Source organism: Salarias fasciatus, chromosome 11 (assembly GCF_902148845.1).
Source record: "Salarias fasciatus chromosome 11, fSalaFa1.1, whole genome shotgun sequence".
Classification (NCBI taxonomy): Eukaryota; Metazoa; Chordata; class Actinopteri; order Blenniiformes; family Blenniidae; genus Salarias; species Salarias fasciatus.
In genome coordinates, this window is record NC_043755.1 from 28,264,841 (window position 1) to 28,287,147 (window position 22,307).

The 22,307-nt window shown below is 42.9% G+C and overlaps 1 protein-coding gene across 1 annotated transcript in view; it reads right to left on the reverse strand.

The window, feature by feature from the left end:
• LOC115397304 (glycerol-3-phosphate dehydrogenase 1-like protein) overlaps positions 1–22,307 on the reverse strand; it is a 58,242-nt gene that overhangs the window by 17,821 nt on the left and 18,114 nt on the right. The window contains exons 4-5 of the mRNA XM_030103548.1: positions 22,136–22,276; positions 19,964–20,102 (exon numbers count right to left, since the gene is read on the reverse strand). Coding sequence (XP_029959408.1) covers positions 19,964–20,102; positions 22,136–22,276 — 280 coding nt within the window. The remainder of the gene's footprint in view (positions 1–19,963; positions 20,103–22,135; positions 22,277–22,307) is intronic.

Sequence of the window (22,307 nt, forward strand, 5' to 3'; positions counted from 1 at the left end):
CATCTATTCCTAGATATTTAAATGACTTAACCACCGGGATGTGGGCAGGCAGAGAGGATGGGTCGAGATATGAATTAAGTGCCATTAATGAGGACTTGGACCAGTTAATTTGATAACCTGACAGACCACTGAACTCCCCAAATGTGCTCAACACGTGTGGTATGGATGTCAGAACCTTATCTATGTACAAAAGAATATTATCAGCAAATAAGGAGATACGGTGGGATGTGTTACAAAACTCTACAGGGGAGATAAGTGGGTGCCGCCTTATGGTTTGGGCAAGTGGCTAAAGTGAAAGAGCAAATAGGAGCGGTGAAAGTGGGCAACCTCGTCTCGAGCCCCTTGCAATTTCAAAAGAGGGTGAAATAATATTTGCAGTCATAACCATAGCTGATGGGTTTGAGTATAGAACCTTAATCATGTTAATGAAAGTCGGACCTAAGCCAAACTGGTCAAGCACCATCCAAAGACACTCCCACTCCAGCCTATCAGAAGCCTTCTCTGCGTCTAGTGATAAGACTGCGCATGGAGAAGAAATATCCCTGGAGAAATGCAGAACATGAAGCAATCTGCGCATATTATCTGAGGCTTGGCGTGTCTTTATGAACCCGGATTGGTCGTGATGAACAAGTTTAGTCATGTAAGTGTCGATACGAGTGGCTAGAGTCTTTGCGTATATTTTAATATCAGCATTGAGGAGTGACAGTGGTCTATAGCTTCCACACAGAGTGGGATCTTTGTTAGGTTTAGGAAGGACTGTTATAATGGCTGAATTAGCATCTTTAAGCAGCCCTCATCAATGGAAGTATTTATCATATCTAACATGAAGTGGCCTAGAACATCCCAAAAGGTTAAGTAGAACTCGGGAGGTATGCCGTCCCAACCCGGTGATCTCCCCCTTCTCATCTTTTGCACTGCATCTTTCAATTCAGTCAAAGTTATTGGAATTTGCAGCAAGCTAGAGTCCTCATCGTCCAGGGAGGGCAGGTCCAAATTCTGTAAGAATGTACTGCATTTATTCCTATCTAAATTAATTTCAGAAGCATATAGTTGGGAGTAAAATTTACGAAATTCAGCATTAATTATTCTAGGGTCTGAGGTAACATCCACAGGGTTGCTCAGCCTTAAAGGTGCATTAAGGAGTTTTACAACCTTAAAAACACTTATTTTCCACCATAAATATGTTCCACATTTTTAATGATGTGTACAATGTGCCCTGACATATTCATTACCAGAACCTCTAACAGGCTAAATTGTCACTTGAAAGTCACAGTGCCGGTCCGGCTCCAGCATTTTTTTGGGGGAGAATTTGAAAGGAATGACGTAATGCACGCTCCGGCTGGTTAGGTTTCATTTTGTCCGCCATTACTCCGCCAGATGCTTAGTGAGCAACAACTGAGCAGGATCTTCCAGAAAGTCAGAACAGACTGGCTTCTAGCACTGCCACAGCTCCACACAGACTCCACCAGGCAGAAGAAACTTAAATCTTACTTGAGCGCTTCTAAACGAGCGAAGACGGAGTTCCCCTCTTCCGGGCATGCGAGCCACAGGGACGAGTTTTTCACTAAACTGTTATGCCCAAGGCCTGCAGGGGGCGCTGTTTCGCATAAAACATGCAAACTCCTCAATGCACCTTTAAGGCTGGCATGGTTTTAAATTTTTCATCCTGTTTCAATCTACACAGCAAATTGAGGGGAGTTATATTTTCGGTGTTAATGAAATTTGTGGAAAAGCAGAGTTAATTCTACTCTGAACAGAGTCAGATCAGTTGCATTTAACTCCAAGTGTAAAAAAAGTTGGTGTCAAAACAGAGAGTCAAATCAAAGTTATTTCAAATCAAATCAGTCAGTGTTATTGCACTAATATCAACTCTGAACCATTGAACGCCAAACTCCAAACCTGCACATGACACTTCAGGTGTTAATTAATTGGCCCCGCCCACCCAGTGCCCCTACTGTGCCAGCAGCAGCTTCAGCGGTCAGACACGGACTGAAGAGCTTCAAGAAACCTGCAGATTGCTTGGTTTTGAGTCCACATTGTTCGGTAAGTAAATAAAACTTCTGACAACGTTATGTTTGGCACGTGGTCTGTTTCCAAAGGCGCAGCCGCTGCTACACTGCCATGTCAATGGGCTGTTTCCTCGTTAGCCTTCCCACTTCAAGCTTTATATTTATTCTTAAAGATTGTATCTGTTGAGATAAAGGCTTGAGACACTTTTCCTGCTGCGCTGTTTATGCTGAGAAGCAAGCTAACATGAATTGAGCGGTGTCGGGAGCTCGTGTCAGCAGTAGCTAAAGCTAAACCTTGTGGAATGAAAACCCAGCAGTCTGAACATGGTGACCGCCAACCACGAGCGAGCGCTCGGTGTGCTCAAACCTTGACTTTCTTGCTCATAAATCTTGGCTGATGCTAAGACCGCGGACATGATGCTAACCACGCCGATAGCGCTTTCTCTTTTTAATCGGTCAGACGATGTCATCAACTTTATTTCATACAATTCACATTTAAAATAAGGCCTGTCTCTTAGATTCCAAACTACATTTAAAAAGAGAGAAGTGGCCCGCCGACATTCATTTGTTCTGTGTTTTCTCCACATATCTTCAGTTTCCATCAGAATTCACTGTTATTCATAAAGTACAAGTTACAATATAATTTAAAATTTAAGGCAGTTTTTAATTAATTTCATTGTTGATGTACTGCCGTTTTTGTACTTTATTTGCATTCATTGTAGCTTTACAGTTATGAGTGATTTTTACTGTGGCACTATAAATGTAGGTGACCTGTATAATAAAAAAATAACCAAAACCTGTCTGTGTCTTTGGTTCTTCTCAAAAACGGATGCTTCAATAATATCCTCTTCTGACACTTCTTGTGGTAAAGTATATGTGCTTAAAGTGATCCTGGCTCAAACTGACTATTAATTAAACTACATTTATCCCATTAGCACAGAAAGCTATCCTCTCATCTCATTTGTAATATGCATGCAGAAAATGCTGGCGAAGGTGGAATATGGAGGAGTACAAAAATACATAAAAGTTCCTCAAACCGGTGAAAACTTCAATTTCCATCAGTTTCTTCAAGAAGGTCAGTATCCATGTGTATTATAAATAAAAAAATAAGCTGAAATTGATTGGTTGAAATGTTAATGAGTTTCTTTTTGATTTCTCCCAGTTACAGAGAAGTTTAGTCTGCAGGATAAACTCCTGTCTGATGGGGTGTTGACCTTGACTGACACATCAAATACTGAGATTGATGCAGACGTATTTGATGAGCTGATAAAGTCAGGGGTCCAAAACTTCAAGATTGGATCCCACCAGCACCCACTTACTGGTAAGGATATTCAGTATGTGAAAGGGATGACTCAGTTTGATATGCATGCATCAGTATTTCCCCTAATATTAAGCCAATACTTTGTAATGTCAGATTGTTTTAGGAAATAGTTTTTAATAAGTTATCATACCAATTTGATACATTTTACATCATGCTGATGTCTTCAGCTTTGTTTTTTTGGATGTGGCTTCGAAAAGGGAAATTAACGTGTTAAATCTACTAAATAAATAAATTAAACTCCTCCTTTGACTGTGTTTCAGATCTTGAGATCAATGTGGTGGAGGATGAATTGGAGTCATCAGTTTTGCCAGACCCACCAGCTTCACTACTCGTCCCCTCAGCATCACCAGCTTCTTCCATTTCATCAGATTCAACTATTATTCTCCCATCTACAAACAATAGGAAGAGAGGGTTGAGAGAGCTGGATCGCTCTGAAGCAAGACAGGTAAACCTTGAAACCATCTACATTTTTTTAGCTTATTAGTGTCATCACATGAATTGTTGTTACTCATGTCACTTTATTGTAGTACATTAAATTTAACAAAGCTTGCTGTCAAAAATCAAATAGTTAATTTATTTAATGCTTTAGAAGAAAAAGAATCTAGTTTTTTTTTCTTTTTTTCTTGCAGAAAGTTGAGACTGCTCTGAGGTCCCACCCAAACGGTGAAGAGATCTTCAAAGAGTATGACAGAATTAAGACATTGTCCGATGCAGCACGTAGACAGATGGTCAACATTCTGGTTGCAGAAATGGTAGAATCATATGGGTAAGAAATCCCTTCTAATGACTGAGGGAAACCCTTGAATGGAATATATCTAATACATTTTTTGTGTCAACAGGAGGATTCCACCCAGAAGTGTGCGGAGCAGTTATGCTCTTGGAATTGTGACTCTTTTTCCATATCTCCAAGATCCATACTCAAAGAATGGATTTGTACGTTTTAATGTGTCTTTGAAATCTAAAAATGTACTCAGTCTTGAGTCCATATTTCTGCCTAGTGTTTGTAATGTTTGTGTTTGTGTGTATGTTTGTCTGCATGCATGTTTGAACAGGAACATTACTATGATCCTGAGGCAAATACAGGCTATCTTGCTTGGAGACTCAAAACAGTTCAACGCCACACCCACGATGGCTTTGGCGGGCATTCCAAGTCAAATCTCAGAAATGGTCCAACAACCCCACGAGAATCCCTGCTGGTTGGTGACCAGCTCCTGGGTGAGGAATGCAGAGAGGCGCTGTCCATAATCAGACACTCAACAGATGAATCCATAGTCAAGCAGAAGATGAGAGCCACCTTTGAGTACAGACAGAAGCTGATTCATAGCCAGGATGCATCATCTTCAGTCCTGGATGTTTTCACTCGTTTCCTTGACATTCCTGGATTGGTGAGGATATCTACAGAATGTTTGATATATTTGAAAACTGAGTCATTATAAATGTTAATAGTCTGTATGTGGTCATTTTGTCTGTTTAAAGATTGACCAAGATTTTTCCATGATGTTTGGGGATGAAGTGTCTGGAAAGTTTCTCGCCAAGTGGCCTTCATACTTCAAGCCCAGAATCATCACGGAAAGCCAGTCTCTTCCCTCCACTCCCTATGTCGAGGAATTGCGGGCAGCATTTGACCCAGAGACTGAGGATGATTATGGTAAATATGGACAGTTTTTCTGATTCCAAAATATACTTGAGCTTGTTTTAATGATTCCACAATGTTAAACCTACACTAAGGAACTTTTTTCAACCTTAATAAAACATTTTAATATATTTTGTGATGATACTTCGACTTACAACTAGCTGAATGACCCTCTGTCACGGGCTGAGGGCGTCAGTATTGCTTTCACTTGGACTGAGCAGCTGTGAGGAGGGTGGTAGGAACCCTCCACACTAAGAAACTCCAAATGTGCGGACTGCTTTACAGCATGCGTCACATCATGATATAACATTGTTTAGCCGCCATTAGATTCATTTAGATTCATGACCTTGTCGCTATCCGTCCTTCTCACAGCCCCTGGAAACAAATGAAGGCGAGTTCAGTCCGACAGCACGCCACCGGGAGCAGCATTTTACGACGCCACGCGCTAGGCCTCATGGGAACTGTAGTATTCCTTCAGGCAAAACACTACCGCTTTTGTCCACTGGTGCCGCCAAAATCAACGAAACCTGAAAGTTCCTTAGTGTTGCTTTAAAATCAAAATTGAAAAAAACTTAAATGAATGTATTCATCTTTATTGCCGTTTTAATCTTGACTGTAGCTTCAGATTTACTAAGAAGTTCAACCGACAACTATTAAAAACTGTTCCAACCATATAGAAATACATTTCAGCTTTTTTAATCATTATTAAAAGGCTCTGAAACTAAATAACAGCCACATTAAGAAAACTTGGTATTTTTTTCCCTAATTCTTTCTCTCTTGTCTTTTTTTTTTTTTTTTTTTTGTTATCTCAAAGGCTGGGACAGTGATATGTCGGCTCTCCTGTTGCTGTTGCACCTCCTGCCCCCTACATCAAAAGGCCACAAGAAAACAGCCAAGATCAGCTCTGCACAGGCAGCCAACCATCTTTTAAGATTCGTTAAGGTATGTACCATCCGATTTTTGTACATCTAAAATAACAATTTTTTAATGTGAAGAACTATGGGATGCAGATTGATAGAGAACTAAAATGAGCTCTACTTATCAGTTATGTTCTGCTAACTGTACTGTGTAAATGTATTTGTGTCTTTCTACCTACAGCAAGGAGCCAGCCTCACAACGTTCATGGAGAAAATTGGTGCCACACAACCCTTCCTCCTCTGCGTTGGTGAGCAAAAGAAGAAAATCCAAAAATTCTTCATCGTTGTCGACCAGAAAGCTCTCCCAAGCAGCGCTCTAACATCAGTGGCTGCTTTTGATGGACTATTCAAAGCTCACTTTGTTTTTAGTCTGTCTTATGATGAAGCTCTCTCCAGTTTCTTCACATTCATTCAAACCACAGTCTACAACATCGATGTGGGAAATACAAAGAAGAGCCCACGGGTCAAGGAACTGAGAGCCCGACTTCTGCGGGAGCATTAAAATGGCATCATTGCACAAAGGTCAGCGTTGTAAAAAATCTTTTCACTGAGTATGTTCACATGTTTTGTTTGTAAAACTCACCACAGAAATTGTTCACTTCTTTGTCAACATTTGAAGTTTCAACATGGTTTGTATCCTGCCAAAAATGTACGTTTGAAGTGTGGAGAGCAAGGATGTCTGTCATCGTTTTGTACATACAGTGGTTTCAGAAAGCACCTTAATACTGTACATAGTTATTATCATGGTGAAGAGGTTGATACTAACCAGGAAGCAGACATGCAAGAACATTTTGAAGTTGAGTTATCAAGTAATGAGCCAACAACTTCTGCATCCATATTGCAGGTTCCCCCAGTTGTCAAACAGAATTCTCTTGATGCAATGTGTGGCTCAATTGTTGCACATTTACAGGCCTCTGGTCTTTCTGAAAACACAGTCCAAACAATAGTTTGTTCAATGGAGGAAGTTGCTGGTGATATTCAAAATCAAGCAGGAGAAGCAGTTCTCCAAACATTTTCTCCTGAAGCTAAAGAGTCTGAAATTTATACAAAAATAGAGAACAGTTTGAATCAATTACATAACCCCTTTTCAACATTAAATACAGAGACAAAGCGACAAAAATATTATGATGAAAAATGAGAAATAGTTGAGCCTAAAGAATTTGTCCTTGGTGTGAGATTGGATACGCGAAGAGACAGAACTCCAGGTGTCTATACTCAGGTTCCAGTTACAGACAAGTATACATACGTACCCATCTTAGGTACACTAAAATCCATTTTCAAAAGCAGAGATATAAGAGAGTGCTTCTTGCAAGAGAAACACCATAAAAAGGGTACATATAAAGACATTAATGATGGGATATATTTCCAAAACCATCCTCTCTTCTCACAACACAAGCGTGCTTTACAAATTTTGGTCTACTATGATGACTTTGAAACGGCTAACCCATTAGGGTCTAAAAAGGGGATCCACAAGCTTGGATGTGTTTATTTTACTCTTAAAAACCTACCAGAAAGGTGGAACTCTGTGCTAGTGAATGTACATCTTGCAGCCCTTTTCTACACAGAAGATTTAAAGACATATGGTTTTGATGCAATTTTAAAGCCTCTAATTGATGATCTGAAAATTTTAGAAACAGAAGGAATCCAGCTGCCATTTATCGATGAACCATTGTTTGGCTCTGTAATTCAAGTCACAGGAGATAATCTTGCATTGAATAGCTTACTAGGTTTTGTTGAAAGTTTCAGTGCAATACACTGGTGTAGGTTCTGTCTAATAAATAAAGAAGAAATTCAGTCTGTTTTTACAGAGGACAGTCCTCTCCAAAGAGCTTTATATTGAACACTGTAACGCACTAACTGAGGATCCTGCTCTGCCTTCCATTTATGGTGTTAAAAAATCTTGTGTACTTAATTCACTTCAGTATTTTCATAGTACTGACAATTATGCAGTTGATATCATGCATGATTTGTTAGAAGGCATTGTGCAATACGAGCTGAAGCTGTTTTTTCATTATATGATAAAAAATGGTTATACCTCTTTGAACTTACTTTCAGACAGGATACAGAGTTTTAATTATGGTTTCTTAGAACGTAAAAACAAACCAAGTGGGTTAAAAATGGATGGTAAAGGTAAGCACTTAGGTTTAAATGCTATTCAGTCTCTGTGCATCCTCCGCAATACTCCACTTATCTTTGGTGATGTGGTTGAAAGAGACAATAAATACTGGAACTTTGTTCTTCTTTTGTTACAGACAGGCATTAATGCAACTAATGCAACCCAGAGAGGACTTTCAGCGTGAGCGTCTGACGTCACTCCGGTGAGTGTTTTCCGTGTTGGTGAAGCTTGCTGAAGCCTGCGAGCGACTGAAGTGCTTGCTGTCTCTCTCTTGCTATTACTGTTAATTCACGAAGCAATAAAAAATCGGGGTTACTTCGCCCCCGATTGACCAAGCGATCTCTCGTGAATTACATTTCTTCTCCGCCGTTAGCGCCACCGGCGTGCTAACTAGCTTAGCGTGCTAACTAGCTTGGTCCGCCGGGACCGCTATGGCGTCCTCCCCTCTGTCTTCTTTTCTTTCCTGCTCAGTGTGCCGTATGTTGAGTCAGAACCCTGCCTCCCTTGACGATAGGGGTATTTGCGTAAAGTGCAGTGTATTGACAGCGCTGGAGGCCAGGGTAACCGAGTTAGAGGAGCGGCTGCGCAGATGTGAGGGGCAGGGCAGCGCTAGCTACAGCGAGGTAGCGGCAGGGCTCGCAGCCCGTTCCCGCAGTGAGAAGAGTGTTAGCAAGCCTAGCCCCGCAGCATGTCCCGAGCAGCCGGGACAAGACCAGGACCGGTTTGTGACAGTCCGGAGGAAGGCTAGTGCTAAGCACCGCCACGTAGCACTCCAAGAACCGCTTCACGTCTGCAATAGGTTCTCTCCCCTCAGCAACGACACGCCGGCTGAACTGGACATGCTGGTGATTGGCAGCTCTATAGTTAGAGACGTGAAGCTGCCAGCGGTGAAGGTTAGGTGTTACCCGGGGGCCAGAGTGGGGGACATCGAGGGGAACCTTAGGCTTTTAAAACAGGAAGGTAGGAGATTCCGTCGAGTCGTGATTCACGCAGGCGGTAATGATGCCCGGCGGAGACAATCAGAGGTGCTCAAATTACAAGTAGCCTCGGTGTGTGAATTGGCTAAGTCGATGTCTGATGCCGTAATATTCTCTGGTCCCCTGCCCAATTTGGTCAATGATGAAATGTATAGCCGACTTTCATCATTCAATCGCTAGTTGTGTAGATGGAGTGAGGAAAACTGAGTTATTTTTCTAAACAACTGGTGCACCTTCTGGGGAAAGCCTGGGCTCATCCGCAGGGACGGCATCCACCCAACTTTGGATGGTGCAGCCCTTTTAGCTCACAATATGGCTGATCGGCTTCGTACTCTAAATTGACAATCCAGCTATGAGCCCCGGGTGCAGAGCAGTCGTGTAGAACACTCCTCTGTTGATCTTGTTGATCCCGTCACTAATCCTGCTCCCGGATTTTTACAAGTCAAGCATGGAGGTTTACCTAGGCTAACAGAGACTGTGTCTGTCCATAGTGCTCAAAGCATTAGAAAAAAGTCAATGGGTAAAAAGCTTAACACCTGTACGAGACAGAATAACTTTTCCAGTAGGAAATACATAAAATGTGGTCTACTAAACATTAGAGCAATCTCCACTAAATCTCTGTTAGTTAATGACCTTATCGGTGACAATAACATTGATCTCCTTGCTCTAACAGAAACTTGGCTTCAGCAAGATGATTATGTGAGGCTCAATGAATGTACCCCTCCAACCTATGTTAATTTCCAAACAGCTAGATCAACAGGTCGAGGTGGAGGTGTGGCAGTGATTTCCCACTCCAGTCTTCTTCTTAAACCCAAAACTAATGTTAAATTCAACTCTTTTGAAAGCTTAATACTAACGCTTACTTGTCCAAATTGGAAGAATCAAAAAGCTGTGCTATTAATTATTGTGTATCGACCTCCTGCTCCTTACTCTGACTTTTTAACTGAGTTCTCAGAGTTTTTAAGCAATATAGTATTGACTCATAACAAGATCCTTATAATAGGTGACTTTAACATCCATGTGGATGATTCTGGTGATAGTTTGAGTAATGCGTTTATTGCAGTATTAGATAGTATCGGTTTCACTCAAAATGTTGATGAATCCACTCATAGTCACAAGCACACCCTGGATCTGGTCTTAACATATGGGATAGAAGTCAGTGACCTAAATGTTCTCCCTCAGAACCCCATACTCTCAGACCATTTTTTGATTACTTTTCAGGTTTTGATTGCTCAAAAAGATAAAATTCAGCTGATACGGACATTATCTGAAAAATCTGTGGCTCGGTACAAAGAATTGATCCAGCCTGCATTTGCTGCATTATCTTGTGAACTCACAGAAATGAGCTTATTGACCAGTGGTGATAATAGTGATCAGTTAATTGACAGTGCTATGCACTCACTAAAATCTGCCCTTGACGTAGTGGCTCCATTGCAGCTGAAAACCAATCGACCCAGGCGCGTTGCTCCATGGTTTAATTCTGAAACCCGTGTTCTCAAACAAAAAACTCGGCAATTAGAAAGACTGTGGCGTAAATCTAAAGCGGAACAATCTCTGAAGGCTTGGAAATGTAGCTTCCTAATCCATAAACAAACTCTTTTTAAAGCCAAGACATTATATTACTCTTGTTTAATAGAAATAAACAAAAATAACCCTTGGTTTCTGTTCAACACTGTTGAAGCTCAGGGAATCCAGCCACTGCCTCCACCTGAAATACCTGAAATACTAGATAGTTTCTCATTAGTAAATGGGGCTGAGATTACTTCAATTGTAATGTCTTCTAAAACCTCAACCTGTCTCCTCGATCCAATTCCAACTAAGCTTTTCAAAGATATTCTTCCAGTTATCTTAAATACGATCATAACTATAATAAATACCTCTCTAGAAAATGGCTATGTGCCACAGTCATTTAAATTCGCAGTAATCAAACCACTGCTGAAAAAACCTAATCTTGATCCTGATATTCTAGCTAACTACAGACCAATATCAAATCTGCCTTTTATTTCAAAAGTCCTGGAAAAAGTCGTGGTTAAACAGCTTTGCCGCCACCTACAGGACAATAGTTTATTTGAGAAATTTCAGTCAGGATATAGAGCTTATCACAGCACTGAGACTGCGTTAGTTAAAGTCACTAATGACTTGCTATTGGCGGCTGACGCAGGTCTAGTCTCAGTCCTGGTTCTCCTAGACCTCAGTGCAGCTTTTGATACAATCGACCACAATATTCTCCTGCAGAGGTTAGAATGTGAGGTTGGCATCAGAGGAAAAGCCCTCTGCTGGTTCAAATCCTATTTATCTAATAGGTACCAATTTGTTCACGTTAACCAACAGTCCTCACCGTGCTCCCAGGTCAGTTATGGGGTTCCTCAAGGGTCCGTGCTCGGGCCAATTTTATTTCTGTTATATATGCTTCCTTTAGGGAACATAATTAGAAGTCACGGTATCAATTTTCATTGCTATGCAGGTGACACACAACTGTATTTATCTATGAAACCTGATCAAACTAATCAAATAGACAGACTCAGTGACTGTATCAGAGAAATTAAATCCTGGATGACTACGAACTATCTCCATCTGAATCCTGGCAAAACAGAGGTCATTATACTAGGCCCCCATAAACTGAGAGAGTGTCTATCTGAACAGATTATCACCTTAGATAACGTCAGTGTATCCTCCTCCTCTACTGTGAGGAACCTCGGGGTCTTATTTGATCAGGATATCTCCTTTAAAGCACACATCAACCTGGCTTGTAAAACAGCATATTTCCACTTGCGCAACATAGCTAAAATAAGAAACATTCTACCTAGAAGCGATGCAGAAAAACTCATCCATGCATTTGTTTCTACTAGACTGGACTACTGCAACTCCCTTCTCGCAGCCTGCCCAAAAAGTGTATTAAAAAACTTTCAGTTGGTTCAAAATGCGGCCGCCAGATTATTAACCGGAACTAGAAGACGTGAACATATTACTCCCGTTCTAAAATCTCTTCACTGGCTTCCAGTCGAGTTTAGAGTTAGATTTAAAATCCTTCTCCTCACTTACAAAATCCTAAATGGGATGGCTCCAACCTATCTCCAAGATGCTTTAACGCCTTATCAACCAATCAGAGCACTTCGCTCTCAAAATGCAGGGTTACTGGTGACTCCTAGAGTCTCTAAATGGACACTAGGTGGAAGAGCCTTTAGCTATCAGGCACCATTTTTATGGAACCAGCTTCCAAGTGGTGTCAAAGAGGCAGACACAGTCTCCACATTTAAGGTTAGGCTCAAGACGTTTCTCTTCGATGCAGCCTATGATCAGGTCAGCTAGGGATTCTAAACTAAACTAAACTAAACTAAACTAAACTAAACTAAAACAAACCAAACCAAACTAAAGTAAACCAAACCAAACTACAGTAAACCAAACTAAACTAAACCAAACTAAACCAAACTAAACTAAACCAAACCAAACCAAATTACACTAAACAAAATTAAACCAAACCAAACTAAATTAAACTAAACTAAACTATACTAACTAAATACTAGTTTAAACAGTTAAATATCCACAAAGCTGCCCTAGGAGCTAGAATGCTGTGGGAAGTACGGTGCACTGAGCCCTGTCCTCTAATGTCTGAATGTTCTTCCCTTTAGTCCGTTCATTGCTTTTCACCTGCTGTCCCCCCCTTCGAGGGGGAGTCTTCTCCAGTTTCAGTTGCTGACTCCACTATTACGAGGGCCTACGAACAAGCTCCGTCCGGACCGGGAGGACACCCCTGTCGGTCCTGCCCGTGGACTGGCTTCGGTTCTACTGCTGGGATCCGTGGTTCTTGTGCTGGACCGTCCAACGGACTGTCCTCAACATTGTCCTAGGCTTTACTTCTTATTGTCTCATGCTAGCTGTTGCCAAAGCTGTCCGTCCCTGGGAGAGGGATCCCTCCATACTGTGGTTCTCCCCAAGATTTCTTCTTTTCCCACGGGGTTTCTGGAGTTTTTTCTTGCCAGATGTGAGGGTGGAAGGCGGTGGTTGCTTCGTTCTGTCTCGTTACTGTAAATATTGACATATTACCATTATGCTTATTCACTGTTTTTACTTTTATCGACCAATGTAACATCTTGAAGCCTCTGAGGCAACTGTTGTTGAGATACTGGGCTATACAAAAATAAATTGATTGAAATTGATTGATTGACAGATAGTTAATATAGTGTTCTCCCCAGTCTTTACCGATGGTATGATATGTTACCTAAAACATTTGATTTGTGATCATCGTAAAATGTTTAAAAATTTGTTCCCCGGTGAAAAATTGATTCCCAAACATCATTTGATGATACACTATCCAAGATGTATTAAAAAAATTGGTCCTCTTATCCATATGTGGTGTATGCGATTTGAAGCAAAACATAATTTTTTTAAAAAGTCAGTTAAAAATTTCAAAAACGTTACAAAATCTTTAGTAAAGCAACACCAGCGTCAATTGCTTTTTACTATGAAAATTATTGTTTCAAAAGATTTGAGTTTGGCCCTTTAAAAATGAAAACAATCGATGGCTTGAAAGGTGGAGAATTACTGTGTCAGACATTGCATTTAGACGCATGTTCAGAAGTTTCAACAACAAGTTGGGTGAGAAATTATGGCATTGAGTACCAGATTGGTCTATTTGTATGCACTGGAGTTTCTGATCTACCAGAATTCAAGAAGATATGTTGTATTATAATTCATGAACAGCGTGCATTCATCATAGGTTCTACTGCTCAGACTTTGTACTTTAATGAACATTTTCATGCATACTGTATTGAAGAGCAAAATAATGAATATGATGTGATTTCTATTGACAAACTTATTTACTTTAAGCCGTTTGACAAAAAGTTCTCAAATGAAAATGAAAATGGATGCATTGTTCCATACTGTCATATGTTTAACTGTTTTCTGTGGTGCAGCAGTTAAATAAACATGTTTCAAATAAAAATGGCCTTGTTATTTTCAGAAAATCTTTTTACATCCGATAGAGTTAATATAGGGGTAACACTTGAAGAGTTGACATAAGACCTAAGTGAGAGTTAATGTTTAACACCTTCTAAAAGAGTCTTCTAAAAACTAACTCTTAACAGTGTGAAGAAGTGTTAAATTTTAACTCCAGACAGAGTCAAAAGTTACACTAAATGAGTGTTAAAGTGCCAACACTCAAAAAAGAGTTGAAGTAACACTATGAGTGTGGACCCATATAGACACTGTTAAAGTGTTAAAATCAAATCTGCCAGTGTTAAATTGGGTACGCTGAGTTTGCTGTGTAAGTGCTAGAAGATGGCTGGGTCTAGGGCCATTAAAATAATAATTACGTCTAGTCTTCAGAATCAAAAATTCAGCTCGCCTCCTGAGAAGAGAATTCAGTTCTATACGTAAACTACAAATGATTTGGTCCCTGGTTTGTGAAAAGGATAATTGCTGCTGTTTAACCAATTCTGTGAGATTATCTTCCATTTCATTAATTTTGCCTAAGTGTTCCTAATAAATCCCTTCAACGCGTACCAAAAAATACGGGAGTCGTCAACCGAAAAGACATTCTCAGTTATAAATTTGTCAAGCTCAGCCCTAAAATATGAGTGGAATCCAGTATCATTCAAAAGAGTTGTATTAAAGCGCCAACGTGGCGCCCTTGAGGGTGTGTTAGCTAGTGTGAGTACAACCAATACGATCGAATGGTCGGATAATGGATAAGGAGATAATATTGCAGAGTGGATCTCTGAAATATCTGGGGAGATAAATATATGGTCGATACGCGAGTATGTTCTATGCCTGCTCGAGAAAAAACTATATTGTTGGGCTTAGGGGTTAACAACTCTGAAAGTATCCAGCAGGTTAAAATCGGATATCAAGCGTGAGAGAAGGGCCGAGGCTGATTTTTGGGCATGAGAATGCTGTTCATGAGGGTGTGAGTGATCTAAATCAGGGTCCAAAACTGCATTCATGTCACCACCCATGATCAAAGAAAAATCTTGCAACTCACACAGTATCTCTGATAGGTGCTGGAAAAAAATCTTTATCAAAAGGATTCGGGGCGCAAACTGATAAGAATGCTAGCCGTCGTCCGGCAATTATGGTTTTCACCAAACAGACCCTCCCATCAGAGCTGCCACATTTCTCTAAAATATTAATAGACAGGGAGCGTTTAGCCACAATGAGAGACCCACGAGATTTAGAATCGTATGAGGCTGATGCCAATAAACAGTAGTGTTTATTGGCAAAACGATGCACATCAGCTGTCTGAAGATGTGATTCTGTAACAAAAGCAATGTCAACTCTCTTTCTGTGAAAGTAATCCAAGCATGCTGCATGCTTGGCCGGATTATTTAAACCAGTCACATTCCAACTGGCTAGTTGTAACTTTGTCATAGTGAATGAGTATGAGGCTGTGGAAGTGGAAAAGCGGAAAAAAAGTAGGTCTACCCTCTCTCTACAGATAAACAGCCTGAGTAAACCAAGGCAAGTAATCAAAGTATCAATATTGTAAAAAAAGGAAAATAATTAAATCCCCATACATTGTCGCCAAAAAGATAAACACCCAAAAATGTCATCAAGGAACACATGACATATGAAACAAAAACAAAATAAATCCCCAAAGAAGAAGTATAGACACCTGGCACTGAGAAAGGAGGCTATCAAACAAACGCCTCTCCTCCTTCTTGGAACCGTTGCAGTGCCTAAACAGGCACTTTAAATAAATAACCCATAACGTTAATAAGAATAAACATTTCACTCTCACATAAAATTGACATAAGGGACTCTTAAGTCATTTTGACAAAAATCAATAACTTCTACGAAGTTCTCATTTACTGTATGCTATGACCAAATAATAGAAGAAGAAAATAAGCAAGTTGTCTGGTCATGCCTACTGTTAATCATCAGTGATTTAAAGCCACTCAACCTGTGACGCGTCCCTGAGTCGGAGCAAATCACCGGAGCACGTTCAGACATTCCCGGTCCCGGGCTGCATCTGCTCGTTAAGAAAATCCTCTGCCTCTTCATGCGAGTCAAAAACACGCTGTATGTTTCCACGAATCACCTTGAGCCTGGCTGGGTAGATGAGAAAAGCCTGGAACCCCCGCGTCTTGGCGATATCCATCGCACGGGAGAAGAGTCGGCGCTGTGCGACGGTGTGTTGGCTGTAATCAGCGGAGAAGCGGACGGCTCTATCCCCGAGTGCGAGAGGTGTTTGCCGAGCTGCCTTGAGGATCCTCTCATGGTCAGTGAAGCGCAGTAGTTTGTAAATGAGAGTACGTGGGCTGCTGGTATTGGCGTTATGAGGAAGAGAGATCCGGTGAGCCCTCGTGATTTCTATCCTATGACTCAGGTCAGGAAACCATTTAGGGATGTTAGAGGTGATATATTGGACTGCGTTTGAGCCTTCACTTCCCTCGGGTATTCCTATGATGCGCAGGTTGTCACGTCGGCTGCGGTCCTCCATATCGGCTAACTTAGCTTCAAACTTAGCCTTGTAGTCCGCCGTGTTCTTCTCTGCATCATCCATCCTCTTGCTAAGTTTGCTGTAGTCACTGCGGAGACTCTGGATATCGCTGGTACATTTTGCCAAATCGGTCTTCATGTCATCTAGTTTTTCATTCAAGCTGGTGAACTGCTTTTCGATGAAAAGACGCTGGCCCTTCATTGCTTCAGCAATCATGGTAGCTAACTTGCTAGTCGCCTCACCGTCAGCTTTGTGGTGTTAAGAATCGTCGGATTCGTCTCCCTCCTCCTGTAGCTTGCCTTTAATTTTCCCTTTTCCTTTCGGCATTGTTGGGCAATGATAATTGAGTCAAAAATGCACAATGAAAGTCAGGTTATGGTTAGTTTCCCAAATAAAACGGGAGAAGGGGCAGGAGCAAATGCTCTAATCAATCAATCAATCAATCAAATTTTATTTCTAAAGCGCCTTCCAACTGCCAAACGGAGCACAAGGCGCTTAACAGAGTAAAACAAAATAAATAAGTAAAAACACTTTAAGACACAAAGTACTAAAAGGGGCTAAACATCAAACGCTAAATGAAAAAGGTGCGTTTTCAGATGACATTTAAAAACATTAAGTGCAGTGATAGACTTTAAATCCAGAGGAAGAGAGTTCCAGAGCTTCGGGCCAAGAACAGCAAAAGAGCGGTCACCAAACTTTCTATATCTCGCCCTGGGGACAACCAAGGAGGTGTGGCATGACGAGCGTAGAGTCCTGGCAGGTTGATAAATTTGCAACAGCTCTGAGATGTAAGGGGGGGCATACCCATTAGTAGCCATAAACACAAACACCAGAATCTTGTACTGGACTCGGAACCGCACCGGAAGCCAGTGGAGAGCTTGAAGGACCGGAGTCATGTGTGAGTATTTTGAGGAGTTGGAGATGAGACGAGCTGCTGCGTTCTGAACCAACTGAAGTTTATGGAGGAGTGAGAGATTCAGTCCAGCGTAAAGGGCGTTACAATAGTCAAGTCTTGAGCTGATGAGAGCATGAGCGGCCTTCTCTAAATCTGCCCGAGACAAGAATGGCTTAACTCTGCTCAGAAGCCTTAGTTGGAAAAAGCCCGCCCTCACAACAGAACTGATTTGCTTTTCAAAGTTAAGTTCATTGTCAAAAATCACACCCAGATTCCTCACAGCAGAAGCAAATTGTGGGGTGGATGAACCAAAATCTGGGGAACTGTGGGTTGGGTCAGAACTGAAGTGGATATATTCAGTCTTTTCCCCATTCAAATGAAGGAAATTCTGTGACAACCACTGTTTGATGGTGTGGAGACAGTTATTGAGGGGATCTAACGCAGAGCGATCATTATAGATAACTGGAAGATAAATCTGGAGATCGTCTGCATAAAAGTGAAATTGGATGTTGTGACTGGAGATAAGTCGACCAAGCGGTAGCATATATAATGAAAACAGAATGGGACCAAGAATAGAGCCTTGAGGCACTCCAGACGAGAGAGGAGCAACAGAAGACGCAAACTCATTTATATGTACCGTGAAGGATCTGTTTGAGAGATAGGAGGAAAACCACTTGCTCTAAGCAGCCATCTTGCCTGCAGGTCACGTGACCTCCCACCAGGAACAACATCTGAGAGCTCTGTTCAAAAGAGCACAATCCTAGGAACAGCTAAGATCCTGCAGAACCCTCCAGCTGCCAGGCCTCTGGTAGAGGACCCGAGCTGGAAGGAGACAGACACAATACCGCTGGATGGCGAGAACAGTTTTTTTTTTTTTTTTATATATATATTACGAGCCACACAAACCTTTATTTTATTTTAAACTGTTTTTTGCACTACTTTGCATTATTTTTGTCTGTTTGCACTGCCCACAAGAGCTGCTGCTCATAATTTCATTGCACTCTGTTTTGAACATGACAATAAAGGAATTCTGATTCTGATTCTCTGAGACTGACAGGTAGTCCTCCTCCATTTCCACCACGACAGGCACCGGAGACCTGGAGACCACAGCTCAGAGCAGCTGCTTCGACAATGGAGGTGGAGGACATGGAGAACATGGTCCACTGGGACTCAATGTCACCAGCCTCCATCAGGATCTGAGAGAAGCTCTCCTGGAGGTGGGAGTTGAAAACCCTGCTGACAGAGGGTTCCACCAGACGTTCCCAGCAGACCCTCACAACATGTTTGGGTCTGCCAAGTCTGTCCGGTTTCCTCCTCCGCCAGCGAATCCAACTCACCACCAGGTGGTGATCGGTCCACAGCTCTGCTCCTCTCTTCACCCGAGTGTCTGACCTCCGCCGCCGCACCAGGTCTCACTGTTGCTGCCCACGTGGGCGTTGAAGTCCCCCAGTAGAACCATGGAATCCCCAGTCGGAGCACTGTCCAGCACCCCTCCCAGGGACTCCAAGAAGGCCGGGTACTCTGCACTGCTGTTCGGCCCGTAAGCTGAAACAACAGTGAGGCACCTATCCCCGACCCGAAGGCGCAGGGATGCGACCCTCTGGTTCACTGGGGTGAACTCCAACACCTGGCGCTGAGCTGCGGGCTATAAGCAAACCCACACCAGCCCGCCGCCTCTCACCGCGGGCAACGCCAGAGAAGTGGAGAGTCCAGCCCTTCTCCAGAGGTTGGGTTCCAGAGCCCAGGCTCTGTGTGGAGGTGAGCCGACCATATCTAGCTGGTACCTCTCAACCTCCCTCACCAGCTCAGGCTCCTACCCGCTAAAAAGGTAACATTCCATGTCCCTAGAGCCAGTCTCTGTGTCCGGGGATTGGGTCGGCAGGTGCCTTGCCGTTGGCTGTCACCCATTCAATCTTATACCTGGCCCCTATCTTGCCCTCGGTGGGTGGTGAGCCCATCGGAGGTCTGGCCCACATCGTCCCTTCGGGCTGAGCCTGGCTGGGCCTCGTGGGCAAAGGCCCGGCCACCAGGCGCTCGCTTGCAAACCCCAACCCCGGGCTTGGCTCCAGGGTGGGGCCCTGGCTGCGCCATACTGAGCAACGTCACAGTCCTCGGTTTCATGTTTCTCATGGGGCCATCTGACCTGCTCTTAGTCTGGCCCATCACCCGAGACCTGGTCACCATGGGAGAGCCAACCAGGGTCATAAAACCCCCCAACAACATAGATCATGGGATCATGCGGGTGCTCAAACTCCAGCACCAATTTAAGGTGGCAGGTTAGGGAGAGAGAGTCAATTTAGAATTTTTTCGAAAACACTCGAGCGATAATATAAGAACAACAACAAAATGGACTTTAACTACTGAAGATCACAACCAGGAATACTACCAGATGCTTACGATCATTAGATCTGCACTATGGTACATACATACGCCACCATGACCCAGGAAAGTTGTGGCTCTTTGAGGCTGGACAGTTTCTTTCAGGCTGAGACACAGTTACTGTCGCAGAATGTCCTAGTGAAAGCACAGGAGTACATCAGTTCAGGGATCCTCAGAGTTTGTTGAATTTGCGTTTTGAAAAGGACCCCTGGCCTGATGGGAAAAGTTGCTGGTCATGTGTAACGGTCTGCCAATCAGAATGGACCGCCAGTTCTCACCTATGGTGCTCTCGCAGAACTCGTCAGCTGCCACCTCGTTGGCAATGTTGGGTCCCATCAGAACACTGACGTCGATCCCCAGCTTGTGTCGTATGACGTCGGAGATTAACTGCAGACCTCCGGGACCCTCATCGATCCCCTGGGGTGTCAGATACAAGACATAATGGACCTTTGGCTAAGCCCCGCCCCCCTGCCTGGTTTCTGTTACTCACTCAGACAAGGTTTTGCAACTGCATGGTTTTTCAACAATGTTTGATTATTATTTGACTTTTATACCAACCGTACAGCCAAAACAAGGCCTGCCGGTGTCTGGGTGAAGGAGATGGGGTAGAGGGTGTTAGAATATGAGTGGAACATAACATGCAGGATGTCACTTTGGTTCTTTATAAATGTTTTCATTTTTTCAAACACACTGTAACGTCGACCCTAGCTTTAAAGCGATACTTCAACATTTTGGCAAATTGGCCCATTTAGCGCAATTCCTTAGTCATTTCGAACAGCATACTTACTTTTTCTGTGAGGGCGAGCTGTTGTTTATCCAGAGGTGAGTCGGGGAAGGTTTTCGGGACGACACAATGGAGGTGGATGGTATTTTTGGTTCCCCTCGTCAAACTCATCAAATACACAATCCAACAACCCCAAAACACTTTGGTGGACACGTTATAATCCGCACATTCACTACGCTGTGAAATATTAAAGCTGGGGTTGGCGATCTTGGAAAACTAGCATGTAGCACGAATGTAGCATCTCCCAAGGCTCCGCCCAGCTCTCACCCCATTGGAGGAGCTCCCGTTGGGAGCGAACGCACTGGACGCACACGGAAGCACCACGCGCACTGAGTTTGTGATGGCCTCCAATGTTATTAACCTTTCTGACTGCCCGCACACAACGCGCATAGGAGCGCAGCGCGCCGCTCCGCTTCGTTCTATTTTTAACGCGAGCCGCGAGCGCCGAGAGGCTCTCAGAGGGAGCGTCTTGGCAAGGCGCACGCACTGAACCAGGGCCAGTGCACGCCACTGAAATGTACACGCAGGGGGCTGGTAGAACGGCGAAGGGATTTGATTGGTTTCTTAAGAGCGGTCCGCGCGATACGATTGGTCGGAGTTTTTACTGTCCTTTGGCCGCTACAGTTGTCAGATTTTTTCCGCATCTTTTTCCGTCCACATAATGTATTGACTTCTCCAGGGGGCAGGGAGCATTTCACTCAGTATGACAAGAAGAGCTTTTGGACAACATCGTCTACCCTAGCTTTAATGCAAAATTACGACATTGAGTTGTTTTTGCGAAGATTGCTAAGACGGAACTACTTACTAAACATGGCGTCTGGGTGTAGTGATCTCAAAAGCAAAAGTGGTTCCCAGTATTTGCTTCAGTAACTCTACAATATTATTTGTTGGTGTTCCACAGCGTAGTGAATGTGTGGATTATAACGTGTCCACCAAAGTGTTTTGGGGTTGTTGGATTGTGTATTTGATGAGTTTGACGAGGGGAACAAAAATACCGTCCACTTCCATTGTGTCCGTCCTGAAAACCTTCCCCGACTCACCTCTGAATAAACAACAGCTCGCCCTCACAGAAAAAGTAAGTATGCTGTTCTAATGACTAAGGAATTGCGCTAAATGGGCCAATTTGCCAAAATGGTGAAGTATCGCTTTAACTGAATTTTCTCTATACAAATTTTCAGCAAAAGTGAAAATACATTTCTTCAAAATGAGACAACAGCTGAATTTTTTTTTTCTTTTTGAAAACTAAAAGTAAAGATTTAAAGATTTATTAGGTACTTGGGAAAAAAATCTGGTTCTGCAGGGTTTTCCTCCTCTGAGCCTGGTTCTGCAGGGTTCTGCTCCTCTGAGCCTGGTTCTGCAGGGTTCTGCTCCTCTGAGCCTGGTTCTGGACATGACTGTGTTGTATTTGACACTGAACAGAAAATTGATGTTAATGAGTGAGGACCTTGATGAGGGAGTGATGAGTGACTGAAGACCTGGATGAGTGAGTGATGAGTGAGTGAAGACCTGGATGAGTGAGTGAGGACCTTGATGAGGGAGTGATGAGTGACTGAAGACCTGGATGAGTGAGTGATGAGTGATGAGTGAGTGAAGACCTGGATGAGTGAGTGAGGACCTTGATGAGGGAGTGATGAGTGAGTGAAGACCTGGATGAGTGAGTGAGGACCTTGATGAGGGAGATTCCCAGAGCGTTGCTGGAGACACATCCTGACAGGTCGTCACAGAGCTTCTGGATGAACTGATGAGGAACCACAAACACCAGCAGGTCTGCTCCACCGGCAGCCTCCAGCAGCTGGGGCACGGCCACCTGGGGGGGTGTGATGTGTTATTGATCATGA